At 35.7% G+C, this 17,216-nt stretch overlaps 1 protein-coding gene across 5 annotated transcripts; it reads left to right on the forward strand.

Annotated features, from left to right (window-relative positions):
• VDAC3 (voltage dependent anion channel 3) lies at positions 1-16,559 on the forward strand. Of its 5 annotated transcripts, none has more exons than XM_078149604.1 (9): positions 1-104; positions 3,045-3,116; positions 4,441-4,490; positions 8,537-8,689; positions 9,571-9,623; positions 11,623-11,850; positions 12,471-12,621; positions 15,616-15,673; positions 16,029-16,559. In XM_078149604.1, exons 2-9 carry the CDS (start codon positions 3,050-3,052, stop codon positions 16,118-16,120), a joined length of 852 nt encoding a protein of 283 aa, XP_078005730.1. In that variant the 5' UTR covers positions 1-104; positions 3,045-3,049; the 3' UTR covers positions 16,121-16,559. The 5 variants fall into 5 exon arrangements, with proteins under 5 accessions (XP_078005730.1, XP_078005733.1, XP_078005729.1 ...); XM_078149607.1 differs by having other exon boundaries at positions 16-104; positions 3,048-3,116; XM_078149603.1 differs by lacking the exon at positions 1-104 and adding an exon at positions 331-439.
• Positions 16,560-17,216: the final 657 nt, after the last annotated feature.

Here is a 17,216-nt window from a genome sequence, read left to right on the forward strand (position 1 = left end):
GCCACATTCAGGGATGGGCGTATTTTTCTAGCGTCCATTCCCTCCCTCGCCTAGCCCCTCGGCTACTCTGTGTGTCGGGGAGCCCTCCCGCGCACGTGTACACGGTAAGCGATATAGAGTCTGGCCTTTTTCGGGATAGCTTTGCGCCCTCCCAGACACCTCAATTCTCCCTTTCTCCCGCCACACCATGTCCCGCCGCGCCGGCACTCTCCTCAGCAGGTGCCAAAAAACCAGAGCGCAGGCGCCACGGAAGCGAGCGCTCAGGGGTGGGGTTGGGAGAGCCGCTTGGGCGGGGCGGGGCGGGGCGGAAGAACTAGCGTGCCGCGGTGCGCAGGCGCTGCTCTGGGAGCGATTTCGGCGCAGGCGCACGCGCGGTCGGTGTGGAGAAGACCTTCAGCTTTGCCCTGGTGAAGAGGAGAGAGTGGCTGCTCAGTTAGAGGTGAGGAGGCCGCGCTCGCGCGCCACGCAGGCCGGCCCCAAGCTAGGTGAACGGGTCTGGGAATTGGGGTGGAATACGACAAGGAGTCGGGAATGGACGGGGGAGAAGAGAACGCTTTGTAACTGTGAGAGCGTCTCCTTGGGGGGCGGGGAAGAAGCGCCGGAATAGGGGAGTGGTGAGGGAGGGAGCGAGCGAGGGTGGGGGTTTTGTGTTAGGGCCGAGGGGGCAGGCCTGGTCTGGCGGGCGGGGGGAGGGAGGGGAAGCCCACCTCTTGTCCTCTATCTGAATGTCTGGAGCGCCTGTCTCGAGCCTCCGAACGTGCCCGGGAGCGTGCCCGGGGTGGGGGGGGAGGGGGTTGTCACCTGCTCCCGGAACTTGGCTCCCGGACCCCCCGCTGGGGGCCCTTGGGAGGAGCCGCGGCCGCGCCGGCGCCCTTGGGTCCTAGCATGTTAGTGCCCGAGCTCCGTTAATAGAGAAAAGATGATAATATTCGAGTAAAGTTGCATCTCTGGAATGCTAGGGGCCCGTCATAGATAAGTTGTTTGAAGTCTAAACGAGGACGCTCTCTGTACAAACTCCAAGGAAGTAACCCTGAACGGCTGAGTTAGTAACAAAATACTGTAGTTCTTTATTCGTTCTATAGCTTTATCTAATAACCACCTGCACATGGTGCATACCAGACCTCAACAGCTATATTTCATTTAGCTGACATAAATAAAACATCACAGACTCTTTAACAACATAAAGCTCCAGATTCTTCTTACCCACCTTTTAAAAAAATGCTGCTAGCTAACATTTGGAAAAAATGACATTGAACCAAGCAAAGTAGAGATCAGTAAAGAAAATAGAAACTAAGTCATGAAATTTGCTCTCTTTGGGAGAGGTTTTGAAGTTGAATGAAAAACTAAAACTCTTTGTAGGAGTAAGTTAGACAGTGTCTCCTAAAAATAGCAGCATAAAGACCCTAGTAAGGTCTTATTCGTAAGATAAAATTGTCCTAGAAGTAAAATATGAAATACTGTATTTCTGGACAAAATTGAAGTTTATACTATTTAGTGATGTTGATAGAGATCATTCATTACTCTTTTTTGAGCAGGTGAATTTTTTTTAAACAATGTTTCATTTGATTAAATAACTAGCAGAGGGCTAGGTTTAAGAATGGGATCATTTACTTAACATATTTTGCCTTGAGTATGCAACTAGTCCAGGTACCCTGACTGTGCCTTCAGGAGCACTATGTTTCCTAGTAATAACCACAAGTTTGGACTAAGGGGACGGTTTGAAATAGTTCTGCACTTGATTTAGTCTTTTAAATCTGATTGTCAGAAACTTAACCTACTGCATGAATAGATTTCTTATTATATAAAGAGGGCAGAGGAATATTAGGCTCACAAAGGCAATGTCTTCTGAGAGAACTAGGCAAAAATTGTAATGGCAAGTGATGAATATTTCACAGTAAAGGTGAAAGGTCAAGCCACTTTGGACTTTCGAAGAATTTAATCTCTAGCTTTGCACCATTTTTATCTTGGATCAGAAAGGTTTTTGGCCATACAGATTATTGTGTTTAGTCCTGGTTCCAGAACTCCATTTTTAGTGAATGATGTTCAATTATAGGATAATTCATTTTTTGAAGAACTGAATTTGCAAAGTTACGTTGAGTTTGTTATTTCCTTTTCCAGGGTTCATAAAAAGTTTCCCTGCTGTGCTTTTTATTTATTTGTCTTTTGTCATTACATACCTGTCATTTTCTACCCCTTACTGTATCCTTATGTCCCAAGGTTGAACTCTCCCTTGTGACAATGAAAAACACCTCTGCAACTGCATTCGATAAAGAAACCTTGTCTGACAATGTATATGATATCTTTCTTAGTAATCTCCCACCTCTGCCATGGAGGTATGTTAATATCTCTTTTCCAAGGCCTTTATTGGCTTTTTCATTACTTGAGATTAAACTTCCTTTTGATGATCTTTTCATTTACCTTATTGTAGTCATTTTTTATATTCTCTTGGTTCTGCTTATTTTGCTCTGCATCCGAGATACTTTTTATCTCAATTTTTATAACAGTCCTAAGAGAGGTTTTTATCTATAGGGGTTTTTTGCATGTTGTTTAAAAACATCAAGCATTATTGGTGTAGATATCTGGTTGCATTTAAAAAAAGAGAGTTCTTTTATATTCCATCAAGAGCACCTCTGAATATTATGAGAGTGCTCTTTCATTTTTCTCATCTAGAAATGCTCCATTATGAACAGCAGAATGATCTATAATTTTATTGTTTTTAGCCTTTTATAATTGTGGAAATATGTTACCAAGTTTTTTTTCCTAGTATCATATTATTACAGGTCTGGATGCAAACATCTTTCTTGTTGCTCATTTCTGATTCAGTCGTGTTAAACTTTGAAATCCAAACAGTATATCTAAACAGTAGACAAGCTTTAAACTTCTTACAGTAAATACTTCTCTCTGATACTGGATAGTTATTAATTTTACTTTATTGCTTTTCTTAAAAGTCTTAATGAGATAGCACTACCACTTTTATTGGACAAGATAATTAAAGAACTATTCTACTTGTGTTAAATTATTCTATTTGTTTCTGTTTTTCTCAGAAGAAATGTGTGAGACGCCAACTTACTGTGACCTAGGAAAGGCTGCCAAAGATGTCTTCAACAAAGGATATGGTATGTATGTTGTTACTGAATTTTAGTTCCTTTGCTTGTAAAATAATGTTAATATTTTAACTGGTTTCATATTATTTAGAGAGATAACTAAGAGATTTATATTAAAGTCCTAATACTCATTAAGGGGAGTAATATATTTTAAGAAAGACTTTTTTTGCTTTTGTTACTTTATTTCTAGTTCTAGACCATATTCTTGTTAGGCAGTGCAGAAAACTGACAAGTAAATAAATATCATATTTACCCATAATCATAGAATTTGAGAGTTGGAATGGATCTTAGTAATCAGGTAGTCTACCCCATACCCCAAAAAGAGAAGCAAGTCCAACCTAGCAAATGGTCATCCAGCCTTTGCTTGAAGACCTCCACTGAGAGGGAATTCCCAGGTAGCCCATTCTATTTTTGGACAATTCTAATTGTTAGTTTTTAATGACATTGAGATTAAGTTGCTTCTTTGCAGCATATGATTGCTTGGGGTTTTGCCCCCTGAGGCCCAACGGAATAAATGCAATACCTCTTCCATATGACAGCCTTTCATATACTTGAAAATAGCCATTATAACCCTTCTCAGTTTTTTCTTCTTCAAGCCAGATATCCCCAGATCCTTTACCCAATCCACATATAGAATGGGTTCAAGACCCATCACTATCCTATTTGCCCTCGAGCTTATCAGTGCCCTTCCTAAGCAATGACACTCACAAAATCATTTCTTTATCTAGAACAGTGGATAGAGTGCCAGGCCCAGAATCAGGAAGTCTGATCTTCCTGAGTTCAAATATGGCCTCAGGCCTTTGTAACCCTGAGCAAGTCACTTCACTCTCTTGGCCTCAGGTTCCACATCTGTCAAATGAGGTAGAGAAGGGAATGGCAAACCACTCCTGTATCTATGCCAAGAAAACCCCAAATGAGATCACAGAGAACCGGACATGGCTGAACAACAACAATTTATGTAGGAATCTCAGTGACTGAAAAATATTTTAAATTCAGTTGTGTTGGTGTTATTTTCCTTTGCTGAATATATTATGACTATTCCGTAAATGTTATGAAACTTAGCTGTCATTTTTAGCTTGGGTATAGGTACATATGTCAGCTAAATTGTTTTCCAGTGTGCTCAGTTCTCTCTTGTAATGTGGCAGAAGTATTTCTCATCTTTATGAATAACTAGGCTAATTCTCTTCTTCCTGGTCTTGTAAAGCTACTTTGGAGTTACCTAGTTATAACAGCCATATTAGATTGTAGCATGCATAGCTCTTTTTAATGCCTTCTAATTTAAAAAATATTGTTAACTTTCATCTTTTTAATATTATGATATTCTTTTCTATTTCAGGGTTTGGTATGGTTAAAATAGATCTTAGAACTAAGTCTTGCAGTGGAGTGGTGAGTACCTGAGGTTTTAAATGGCACTTGGCCTAAAGGAACACTTAATGATTTTGTGTCATTTTCCACATTTTTTATAGATGTGTACTTTCTTTTTCCTGTTGACTCAAAAATCTTTCATTGCAATTCCTTAAAGTTATCTAATTTTAAAAATAAGTCATGCCTATTTCTAAAGGTGAATACCAGTTGTTTTGGATAGTCTATGTCTCTTTATTCTAGGCTGTAGCACTTGGGTTCTTCTTCAGAGAATGAGCTAAGGTAGTTGCATTGTGTTTTGTGCACTTTGCTCTTTTTTCCTAGTCATAATCTTGATCCCATGATCATCCCTATTTAATTTTTCATTTAATAGCCATTTATTTTCTCTTCCATTCATTTAAAAGAAAAACATAATCCTTGTAAAAATATGCATAGTCAAGCAAAACAAATTCCCATATTTGCCATGTCCGAAAATACATCTCTTATTCTGTATCTTGAATCCATTAGCTGTCTTCTGGAATTACGGTTGGTTATTGCATTGATCCAAGATCTTAAGTCTTTCAGAGTTGTTTGTCTTTACAAAATTGTGATTTTATAAATTATTCTCCTGGTTCTGCTCACTTCACTCTATATCAGTTCTACAAGTCTTCCCGAGGTTCTCTGAACCACATTTCATCATTTCTTAGAGCACTATGCAATTCCATCTCACTCATAATTTATTCAGTAATTTCCCAATTTATGGGCATATCCTTTATTTCCAGTTCTTTACCACTATGAAAAAGAACTGCTGTAAATGGATTCATTTTCTTTGCTCTCACTGGGATTTGGGCCTAGTAGAAATATCACTAAGTCAGAGCATATGCATAGTTTAGTGACTTTTTGGGCATAGTTCCAAATTGCTTCACAAAATGGCTATTCCAGTTCATAGTTCCACCAACAGTGCATTAATATGCCTGTTTTCCCATAGCCACTCTAACACCTGTCATTGTGTATCTTTGTCAATATGATGGGTGCGGGGTGGAATTTCAGAGTTCCTTTAGTTTGCGTTTCTTTATCATTAGTGATTTTGAGCATATTTTCACACATATAGTAGTTGATAGTTTGTATGTCATCATTTAGGAGTTGCCTCTTCATATCCTTTAACCATTTATCAATTGGAGAATGGTTCTTCTTATAAACTTGAATTTGTTTTACATATGTGTGTATGTATATGTGTATTGTATGTGTATGATGTATATATACATATATTTATGAAATTAAATTTTTATCAAAGAAACTTGCTACAAAATTTTTTTACAAGTTAACTATTTCTCTTTTAAAGTTAGCAGCCCTATTTAGACAATTAAGCTCAGGGATAAAGAGAGCAAATTTTTTCTTTGAATATATATCATATTTTTAAAAGAGCTTTTTGAATCTGTCAAAGGTAAGGACAGATGGTAGGGATCTATCCCAGGGCCAAAGTGATAGGAATATGTCTGCTTTTAATTTTACTGAAAACTTAGAATTTACTTACACACTCCATTAAAGTTTTAGTCTCCTTCGCTTTCACAGACTGATTCATTATTGTCTCTCTAATCCTTTGTGATTAGTTGACAAAATAAAACACAGGCCCAGACTAGGCTTTAATGGATGCTCTTAAAAGCTTTTTATTGGAAATCATGAACATAGGGTTTTGTTCGTTTATTTTCAGGGTCACCTTAGCCATTAATTTCATTCAAGAAAGGTGCAGGGTGTATAAACAATTTCCAGTCTACCTTTTTGTTTTATTGTCACTGGCATCCTCTCTTGCATGTCCTTCAGGACCTGTGTAAATCACTGCAGCCATCATTTTGGGACATTATGATGTGGTTAGAACAGAAGATTAGAGTTGAAAGATTTGTGTGCTTCTATCAGTGGCTTTGGCACTGACTCTGATTTTGTATTGGCACTGCCGTTCTGTGTCTTAGTATTTCTGCATGTCAAATAAGGATAAATACCTGCTTCATGGGGCTAGCATGTATTCATGAACATTTTATATATTTGCTCTTTTAGAGGAGGCCATTTATATAGAGAATATCATTGTTTTTCCATTTGGATCTTTCTTTGTTTAAAGTTGTATAGGATTTTGCATTAAATTATAATGGTGTTTTTAAAAAGTATGTGGGGACCTAAAGAAGTAGCTTTCATGTTCAGAAAAATCACAAAACTTTAAAACTTTATCTTTTCATGCTGCTGTGGTTTGGGGTTATTCATCCAGCTGGTAAGAATAAAGAGTGTGCTTATGTGCTTGCTTTTTTATTCCTTATATATGTTTTTGGTCTGATAATATGCTTTTTTCATCACAGCTATCAAAATTCCAAAACAAGATGACATCCTTTTCATTTTCCAGACGTGGAAAATGATATTGTGATATTTTCATCATATAAACAACCCATCTGTGTTGCAATAATATTTTTTGTCATTGGTGTTGCTAACTAGCATGCAATATAGAGTTGTAAAATGCCTAGCATATTTTTTAAGCATGCTACTAATATTTCACCAGTGTAAAACATTAGGTAGTTATACAAAAACTTAAACAATTTTGTGTCTACAATTCAATGTGTTTAAAACTCAAGTACTATATGAACCACAGCTCTTTTAGATTTATGATGCTACTAAATGAGAAATAACCAGAAGTAATAAGGAAATTTGGAAGACAGGAGCAATTTATCTTGATGCATTATATCTGAAATTTCCTTCACAATGCAGTCATTTTTATATTCATTATTGTAGTTGTCATCAAGATTTCAGATTTTTAGTCATGAAAATGAAATACTTTATGCTAGTATCCAGTGGAAAAGTAGGATTATCCCATTAAAAGAACTTTGTGCAATGTCAATAGGATTAAAATGTGATAATTTTTAACTAGTGTTTGACCTAACTGTGCTTTGTGGACTTTTCCTCTGAAAGTCTGCTTTGTGTTGATAAGTATAGCATAACTGTCTAGTCATGTTTCTCTAACATAGCCTGTTTAACTGTCATTAGATGGTAGGATGTCTGCTAATTGGAGGAAGCAAACCTTTGAGAACTGTGAAATGGTACCAAGGAGAATTGGCAGTACTTTTGAATTATTTGCCTTAAGAATACCAATCAGCATTTTGTTTCTGATAGTTTATATATTAATGGTGATAAATTTTGACTAGTCAACTGATATTTTAGGGTGAAGAATGGGGCAGATGCTTTTCATTACAGTTGATTGAGGATACTAGAAATACTGCATATTATCATTTCTAAAACAATCATTAGAATTCAGACCATAAAAAACTAATTATTCTACTCTTATTAATGGTAGTTTGAGAGGCATAATATAGAACGAGGTAATCATTTTCATGTAAGAGTCACATGAATTACTTCGAATTTTACTATGAAATGGTGAGCTAGTTAATAGAACAAAGAATTGGGGAAAAACTAATTTCTTTCAACATCTTAAAACTAACAGTTTGACCTGACCTAAATGTCAAAAATTTAAGTGTTTTGGGGCAGGTAGGTGGCGCAGTGGATAGAGCATCAGCCCTGAAGTCAGGAGGACCTGAGTTCAAATGCAGCCTCAGACACATAACACTCACTAGCTGTGTGACTTGGGGCAAATCACTTAACCCCAATTGCCTCATCAAACAAATAAAAATAAGTAAAAAATGTAAGTGTTTTAAGATAATGTTGATTTCTTATTTTGGAGTAACTTTTCATTCAACAAATATTGAGTAACAACTAAGCATAAAGCTAATAAAAGTATTGAAGACAGTCTTTATATTTAAGTAGTTTTGTATATTTACTCTTATGTAGGAGGCCAAAAAAATGAGTGTTAGAGAACCCTAATGATTGAAGTGTATCTAGAAATTATTAAAATATTCAACATTTGCAAAAAAAAAGATAAAGGAAATTTGGAGATTAAAGTTGCTACAGAAACAATCATTCTAAGTGTTGGGGCTGTGTAAATAGTAAACTTTTATAGTTTTGAGCAGTGTAGTAGATTAGAAAGCATTAGCTTTTTAAAATTAGTTTAATTTGACATGTTAATTCTGAAATTGTTATCTAATTTCTTATTTTCACAGGAATTTTCTACATCTGGTCATTCATACACTGACACAGGTAAAGCTTCGGGTAATTTGGAAACGAAGTACAAGATCTGTGACTATGGGCTTACCTTCGTTCAAAAATGGAACACAGACAATACCCTGGGGACAGAAATCAGCATGGAGGATAAAGTAAGAGAAGAGGGTAGAAGTTTAGTTTTGAAGCATAAGTATATTTTGCAAATTGAGTGTTGAAGAAACCAGAAAATGTGTTCTTGATGGTGTATTATAACTAGTCTAGTTTATTTTCTTCTTCTCTGTCCATGCAAATTTATCCTACCATGATCTTATATAAAGGGAGTGAGAATTGTTCAGTGATGTAAAGAAACCCCCTTTATGGCATCAAACTCAAATAGAAATGGGGCAGCATATTGACTTAGAAAACCTCAAATTAACATTATGTTGTATTTTTATTACATTTTAGTCTGTTTCAGCACTTACGTTTGACAACTCTGCTGTGCAGTGTTAACTATTCCATCATTTCTTCATTATGAAGTGTAGTACCATTCCATACTAGATCTGGATTAACCTTTCAGAAAAATTCTATTGGATTATTTAACCCTTTCAGTCATTTAGTCAGGTATTGATTCAGTGCCAGATGTATGTAGGGCAGTATTTCACTATCTATAAAAAGGCATTTATGAAATTTGTAAATATTTCCTTATGTTGACTAAAATGTTAGTGTAACATTTAAATGTTAGGATAAGATGTCTAAAATTAATTTGTAACACTAGAACTGTAGTCCTTTAAAGATTCTTGAAATTTTTAGGCCACCAACTTTTTAAAAATTTTGTTATAGAGAGATTTTTATCCTAATTGTATTTGTTTTATTGGGTTTTGATCTTTTTTATTGGGAAGGGTGGAGAACTTTGTTGAGGGGAAAATGCTTTGATACGTAATGTAATAGATTTTATATCGTGAATTCCCTTCTCCTTAAACGTAAAGTTAAAAGGTGCTTAAAATTGGCTTGAGTACTAAGTTTTGGTAATATTAAATGTTTCTGTCTTTTTCAGTTGGCTGAAGGTTTGAAGGTGACTCTTGACACCATATTTGTACCAAACACAGGGTAATTATATACTCATGATTTTACAAAGTGTCCTTTGTGGTCAAGAGGACATAGGAGAATAGGCCTATAACTTGAAAGAGATTGGTTGGAGGTTGATAATATGGAGGATATGTTGAGGATAAAGAAATTATTGGACTTGAGAACTTGGAATATGAAAATTAAAAAGTGGATCACAAATTTGTGAAAATGCCAGATTGGGGGGTAGTTGGTAGAAAATGTTTATGATGCATGGTAGTCTAACACTACATAGCTATTTTCCATACTGTATTCTTGAAAGTTAAACAGAATAGTGTAGTGGATAGAATGCTGGCCTTGAGGTAGCAAGACTCAAATTCAAGTGCTGCCTCTGACACCTACTAGCTGTGTGACCCTAAGCAAGTTACTTAAACCCTCCGTGCCCTCTGGCGACACTCTAAGATTATTAATTGTGAAGCAGTTGCTGATCTGCACTAGTAGGGTGTTTCCTTACTGGGAATTCTTTTTACCAACAAAATCACAAGTATGGGCTCCCACAAATTTAGGAGTTACTGAAGACCTGGAAAAGAAAGGTCTTTCTACAAAATTCCTTGGCACTGACAAATGGTTCAGCATTGGAATTCGTTGTGGTTCTGTCAGTGAAAATAACATTAAAGAAGATGCATTACCATTTGCTGCACCCTATGTACGGATCACTGGGCTTTTCCATCTTACTTGAAGTTGAAATCTCTTTATATGTGTATTCTGTTGATATAGAATGGAATTCCTTGAGAGCAGGATCTGTCTTGTTTTTTATTTGCATCCTTACTGCTTTACACATAGTAAACAGTGCTTTCATTTATTCATTACAATCAGGTTCTTTAACAGAAAAAATTATTTATTAAGGAGGTAGCATGATCTAATGGCCAAAGAACTAGACGATTAGGAAACCAGGATTTTATTCCAATTTATGCTGCTAATTTGTTCTCTCAAATTGAGAGAGCTTCACTGTGCCTTAGTATTCTCATGTGTAATTTGCTCCCCACATGTTGAACTGGTGTGCTGTGAGAATGAATTGAATGGCTTCCTGACAGAAAGGTGATAGACGGAAGGTGCAGACATACATTTTCTGATATAGCCATTGTGGAAATTTGTTTTGTATGGATATGCGTATTTGTTGTAAGAGTTCTATTTTTCTTTTTTTCTAAATTTCATTTTGGGGAGGGGAAGTGGGAGTAGTGGGGGCTAGAGATAGCATTACGAGAAAGAGATGAAAACTACTGGGACGCTTTTAAAAATGCACAAAAGAGAAGGAAGTCCAGAGAAGTGCAGACGTATAAAATCCACTTTCTCTTCTAATTTGTATCTGGAAATGGTCATTTTATTTGACATTTGAGTTTAGAATTTTTTGTAAGTTAAAACCAATTGAATGGTAAATACGCAAAGACAGTTAGCAATCCATAGAGAAAGGTGCTAAAATAAATATAGCAGCTGTAATAACAGATAAAGTTCTTTTGTACTTTTCCATTTATGGTCAAAGGGAATGACTAGAGTTAGATGAGCTCATGCTTATTTGTGTGAACTAAGTAGCTTCATTATAGGTTAATAACTCTAAAATGCTTAAAAGTGTTGCCTTTGTGGCATTTGGAAACATTTAAAGAAGTTTGGCGTCTGACACGTGTCCTAAAATATCTTGAAATAATATTGGTCTCTTATTTCAGTACATGCAATTGTGATTTATAAACGGATTCACTAAAATAGATTCTCAATCTCCTATCTGTGATATTGGTAATAATGGTAGTTAATGGCCCATCATTTGTACCTACAGTAAGGAATAGCTGTTAAAAAATGTCACAAGTTCTTATTACTAATAAATTATATTTATATTACTAAGATGTTTATAACAGTTTTACTATATGTAGTGCATGTCATTAAAGGAAACTTTTCGTTCTGGGGTCTGATGCTATAAAGATCTATGATTAGGGTTACCAACTAAACACTTATTGTAGCTGGGAAGAATAAAGTTAAATGTTTCTCTTTACAGAAAGAAGAGTGGGAAATTAAAGGCCTCCTATAAGCGGGACTGTTTCAGTCTTGGTGGAAATGTTGACATTGATTTCTCTGGACCCACCATCTATGGCTGGGCCGTATTGGCTTATGAAGGTTGGCTTGCTGGCTATCAGATGAGTTTTGACACGGCCAAATCCAAACTGTCTCAGAATAATTTTGCCCTGGGTTATAAGGCTGTTGACTTCCAGCTCCACACACATGTGTGAGTATTGACAGTTCAATATTACTGTTAGATGCCAGAATGGAGCACTTAAAGTTCATGTCATTTGGTATATTGGATGTGGAGATGTGAGTAGCATGAGCAAAGCACATCAGGAAATAGTGACCAGTTTCAGTTCAGTGTATATGAGATGGAATATAATGAGAAATCTAAGAGAGAAGCTTAAGTTGGAGCCAGACTGTGGAGAATATTGAATACTATTTCTTTTAATGTCGTGCTTTTACCTTTTGATTTTATTATTTATTGTCAGTTGTCTGCCATGAACCTGATTCTTAGAGTCTATGGATTCTAGGAAAATGCAATAATAGATAGATAGAACCTGTTGTCTTTGGACACAGTTGAATTGTCTGGGAAATGTTACATGCAAATTGTATGTGATGTTTAGTCACCCTAAATTACCTGCTCCTCATTTGAGCGACTGCGTAGACAATTTTAGTTCATTTATTAATATCTGCATTTAGTTCAGTTTAAGAGTCATTCATTTATATAAGAAGTTGTAAAATGGGGTTCAAATTTATAGTCTGAGTATTTGTTTCTTAATCATGTAAGAAAACCTAATCCAGACTGGATTTTTATATCTTTTCTCTGTATTGTAAAAACAGGAATGATGGCACTGAATTTGGAGGGTCGATTTACCAAAAGGTTAATGAGAAGATTGAAACGTCAATAAATCTTGCCTGGACAGCTGGCAGTAACAACACTCGTTTTGGCATTGCTGCTAAGTACAAGCTGGATCAAAAAACTTCTCTATCTGTAAGAATAGATGCCTGAATGTCATTCTGCTCTTGAATTTTCACCCACAAGTTGCAAGTGAATGGTTTTGTTTGTTTTATATGAAAGTCAGGACACCTGAGTACAGTTCTTGTTCTGCCACTGATTAGCTTTGTGACTTTGGGCAGGTTGTTTTCCCTCTCTGGGCCTTAGCTTATGCCTTTGTAAAATGAGAGTTTGAATTTTGATTCCTAAGGCTCTTTTGATTTCTAAAATTCTCTAGTACTCTGTGATAAGTGAGACTTATTACTATATACTATGTTGCTACTATTTTGTGGCAAGATAGCTTTTAGTAATAGGCATAATAATCGCTTACATTTCTAGCATTTTAAGGTTACAAAGCATTTCGTATGCAATAATAATAGTAGCTAGCATTTATATAGCACTTAATATTTGTAAAGCACTTTGCCAACCTTATTGTCTCTATTTTGTCTTTATAACTGGTGAAGTATGTGATACTATTATCCCTATTTTAAAGATGAGGAAAAAGAGGCAGAGATTAAGTGACTTACTCAAAGTCACATAGTTAGGCCTTAGGCCAGATTTGAACTCAATTCTTCCTCACTCCTGGTGCAGCACAGCATTCACTATACCAATTAGCTGCCGATTATCTCATTTTATATGTTGTTGTCTTCTGTGAAGCCACATGCCATCTTCCCCATTTTAAAGATGAAGAAACTGAAGCACAGCCAGATTTAAGTAATTTGCTTTGAATACCAAATGGTGAATCAAAAATTTTGCAGTGTATGGCGTATACCACGTACAGTGAAACATCATTAAGATTTTCCTAATTCACATACTAACTTGATACAATCGGGACAGTTATTTATCTTATATGGCATCTTAGAAAAAATTATTTTAAAGGACTTACTTTGCTTTCTTTCATCTTTACTTTCGTTAAAGCAGGCCTGGTAGCACCTCCAGTTGGCAGTGTTTTGTCAGTACTTAGTTCATGTATATGTGCATACACATATGTGAAAATAATAAAACTGCCTTTCTATTTAAAAAATCCGTAATTCAGGTTTTATAAGTATTGAGACTCCTCTCTCTCTCAAGAAGGCAGAATGGCATAGTGGATAGAAATCCACTCAGAATCAGGGAAAAATTGGGTTTAAGTCTTGGTCTCTGATATACACTGGCTGTGTGACCCTGGCCAAGTTATTTAACCTCTCGGTGCCACAGGCAACTCTCTGAGACTAAATTGCACAGTGGTACTAGTATGCATTGGTGGAGAGAGTTCCCTGTGCCAGTGAAATCCCAGGTCTGTGGTCCAAAATTTTTTTATGTGAATTAGTTTGATTTTTGCTTATTACTTGAGTAATTGGATAACCAGATTTTACAAAGTATATATACCCTGGATAAAAGTTAATGCTTTGGAAACTTCAAGCTTTTAGGTCAGCAGTTCTCAAATTTTTGGTTCTCAGGACCCATTTTATGCTTTTAAAAATTACTGAGGACCCCAAACTGGTTTTGTTTATGTGAGTTACATCAGTCTATATGGCATCAGAAATTAAAAGTGATAAATTTTCAAAATATTCATTTTAAAAGTAGCAGACCTATTGCATGTATAACATTTTTTCTTTAACTATTTTCCAAACTAAAGAAAGTAGTGAGAAGTGTCATTGTTCTACATATTTTTGTAAATCTCTTTAAAGTCTGGCTTAGAAGAGAGACTACTAGACTCGTATCTGCTGTGATGTATTATTTTAGTAGAAGTATATGAAGAAAATCCAGCATCACACAGATATATAGTTGGAAAAAAGAGTAGTATTTTAATAGACAAACATCTTAGTATTATTATGGTAAGTCAGGTGGATGGTACAGTGGATAGAGTACTGGGCCTGGAGTCAGGAAGACTCACCCTCCTGAGTTCAAATCCGGTCTCAGATACTTAGAAGCTCTCTGATCCTGGGCAAGTCACTTAACCCTGATTGCCTCAGTTCCTCATCTGTAAAATGAGCTGGAGAAGAAAATGGCAAACCACTCCAGGATCTTTGCAAAGAAAATCCCAGAGGGTCAGAAAGAGTTGGACACGACTGAACAACAACAGATTATTGAGAAAATTGTTTTACCTCAAGGATTGAACCCCAAAGGGTCTATAAGTCTCATTTTGAGAACTGCTGTTTTAGGTTACTTGGTAACCTCTCAATAGTAATTATAATATCTTATGTTTCTATTTAAAAAGTTCTTACATTCATGTCTTCCTTAACAGTTTTGATAAAGGAGGCAAGATAGATAGGATTATTGTTACTTTACAGACAAGGAAATGGGTTTAGAGAATCTAATTATCTTGTCCAATGTGATGTTAAATAGTAAATGGCAGAGCGTGGTCTTAAATCAAGTTCTTTTAATTCATAGTCTAGTACCGTTTTTACAGTATCATGATGTTTTATTTCTTGCTCATAGTAGATAATAGATAAATTCACCAAACAAGGCATGGTACCTGTACATTAGGTATTTGGTAAATATTTTTTTGAATGAATGTCACAGTGTTCTAAACAGCACTTTATTATACTAATTAGAATTTTAACATTTTTAGTGAGTGAGTATTCAGTATAATATTCTAGTATTTTCTCATCTGCTTTTAAGCAGATTATCAGGTTCAAAAAATTTGAATCCATAAAAAAAAGATAAAAATTGTCTGGGAACTATTAAGTAGCAGTAATCAAGTCAACATATATTTATTGAGTAGCTACTATAAAATTGAGGTAATGTCAAAATAGCGTAGCTGACTATCAGGAAAAAGATATCTTTAATCATAAGGATTTTAGATCTTGGAACAGACTTCTGGATGACTCTAGGAACCACTCTTACTGTAGTACATGATGTCATAGAAATTAATCCTTTCATCTCAAGCTTTCAATACAGTAGTTATAAATTGTATCCTAAGATGCTTCTGACATCTGGAGAGTATAGGTAAAACTACCAGTGATGATTACCTCCATGTGAAGTAACTCCTGTGTCTCCTAATTTTAGGGTAAAGTGAATAATGCCAGCCTTATTGGACTTGGATATACTCAGACACTCCGAGCAGGTAAGCAAAGGTGATGTTAATGGAAGGAAGATTGCAGGGGGGAATAACAAAACAAATTTTCATTGTAGGGCTGGAATAAATTAATCTGTAGTAATCATTAAAACAGAAAGCAAAAATGTTCTTATTATAAAAATCCTGATTTTGGTATTGTTCACACACAAGAAATTATAGTGTCTATGATTAGAAACCATAAATTTTTATAAATAAATCCATAATTTTTTTTTTCTAATTGTACCATTAATCAGACTACTGAATTAAGTAGATGATCATAGGTAAGGTTTGGAATTCACTTGTCTAAAATTTAGATTTTTTTTTTCCAGTAATAATGTGATTATGGATTTTTTTTTCTTTGCAGGTGTAAAATTGACACTTTCAGCTTTAATTGATGGAAAAAACTTCAATGCAGGAGGTCACAAGGTTGGGTTGGGATTTGAATTGGAAGCTTAATACAGTTTTTAAGTAAAGTATCAGATCTGTCCCTGGAAATGAAGAGAAATGAACCCACTCTGTTTTGGCCTTAATATTCTTCTGTGAAATTTCAACAATGTGAACTTTTTATTCTTCCAAAGAATTGTTGTAGCGCCACCACGCTGAAGTCTAGAGGTTTTTGAGTCTATTATAAGAGAGATACTTGAAGGCATGCATGGAAGTTGTAATGTTTGTGCCACATTTCAGTTCGGTTTCTCAGTGTTATTTTAAATTTGTTCTTCAACGACAGTGTAGTGTCATGTTATAAAGGAAATGACCCGATCCTCCAGTTTGTACATCACATCCTGCATGTCCTACACCACTTTTTCATGACCTTTTATCAAATTGGTCTCTGTGCTATAGTGAAAGCTTTGGTTTTGCATCAGAGTAAAATAAATTCATCACATTTGGAACATAATTGCTTTTCTGTGTTGCCTAGTGGTGATTTACTTGAATAATAGAAATGCTTTGGTATGAATGGTAGTTTGGGTGGGGCTTGTATAAAGATTTAATATATCCAGGGTACTTACCACCCCAAAATTGTTAAGCTGCTGTTGCCTGTCTTTTCCAACCAACTACTTGCCTTGTCTCCTTTGTTGCTTAAAATAATCAGTGACCAGAAGACTGCTCTCAGCTCCACTCTTCTTAGATCTGCTCAGAAAAACATTTTGACTGTGATGTACTCCATTTCCAGGGTCAGTTAGAGTTAGGTAGAAAGTGTTGAAGGCTGCCAGGAACTAATAGAGAGGGTGAGTAGATAGAAGCAAAACCATACCAAATCACGATGAGAAGGAAAAAAAACTTAAGGAGACATGCTTGTGGGGTATGAGTAGAACTATCACAAAGACCACAAAAAAGAGTTACCGTATCTTTTTTAAAAATTATAACTGTAATCTAAGATTGGCAGATTGATGGCAAAAGTGCTAAGCAGAAATACAAGGTTGTCCCAAAAGTCTCAGTGCGGTTGAAAGCTATTAACAAACTTGCAACGTTCTGTATTTTGAATAAGCAATTGTATTTGCTAGTAATCATTTATTTTATATTAGTAGAATTAATTTTTAACAGAAGATTATTA

The sequence above is a fragment of the Phascolarctos cinereus genome, unplaced genomic scaffold (genome assembly GCF_003287225.1).
Source record: "Phascolarctos cinereus isolate Bilbo 61053 unplaced genomic scaffold, phaCin_HiC Scaffold_2;HRSCAF=192, whole genome shotgun sequence".
NCBI classification, from domain to species: Eukaryota; Metazoa; Chordata; class Mammalia; order Diprotodontia; family Phascolarctidae; genus Phascolarctos; species Phascolarctos cinereus.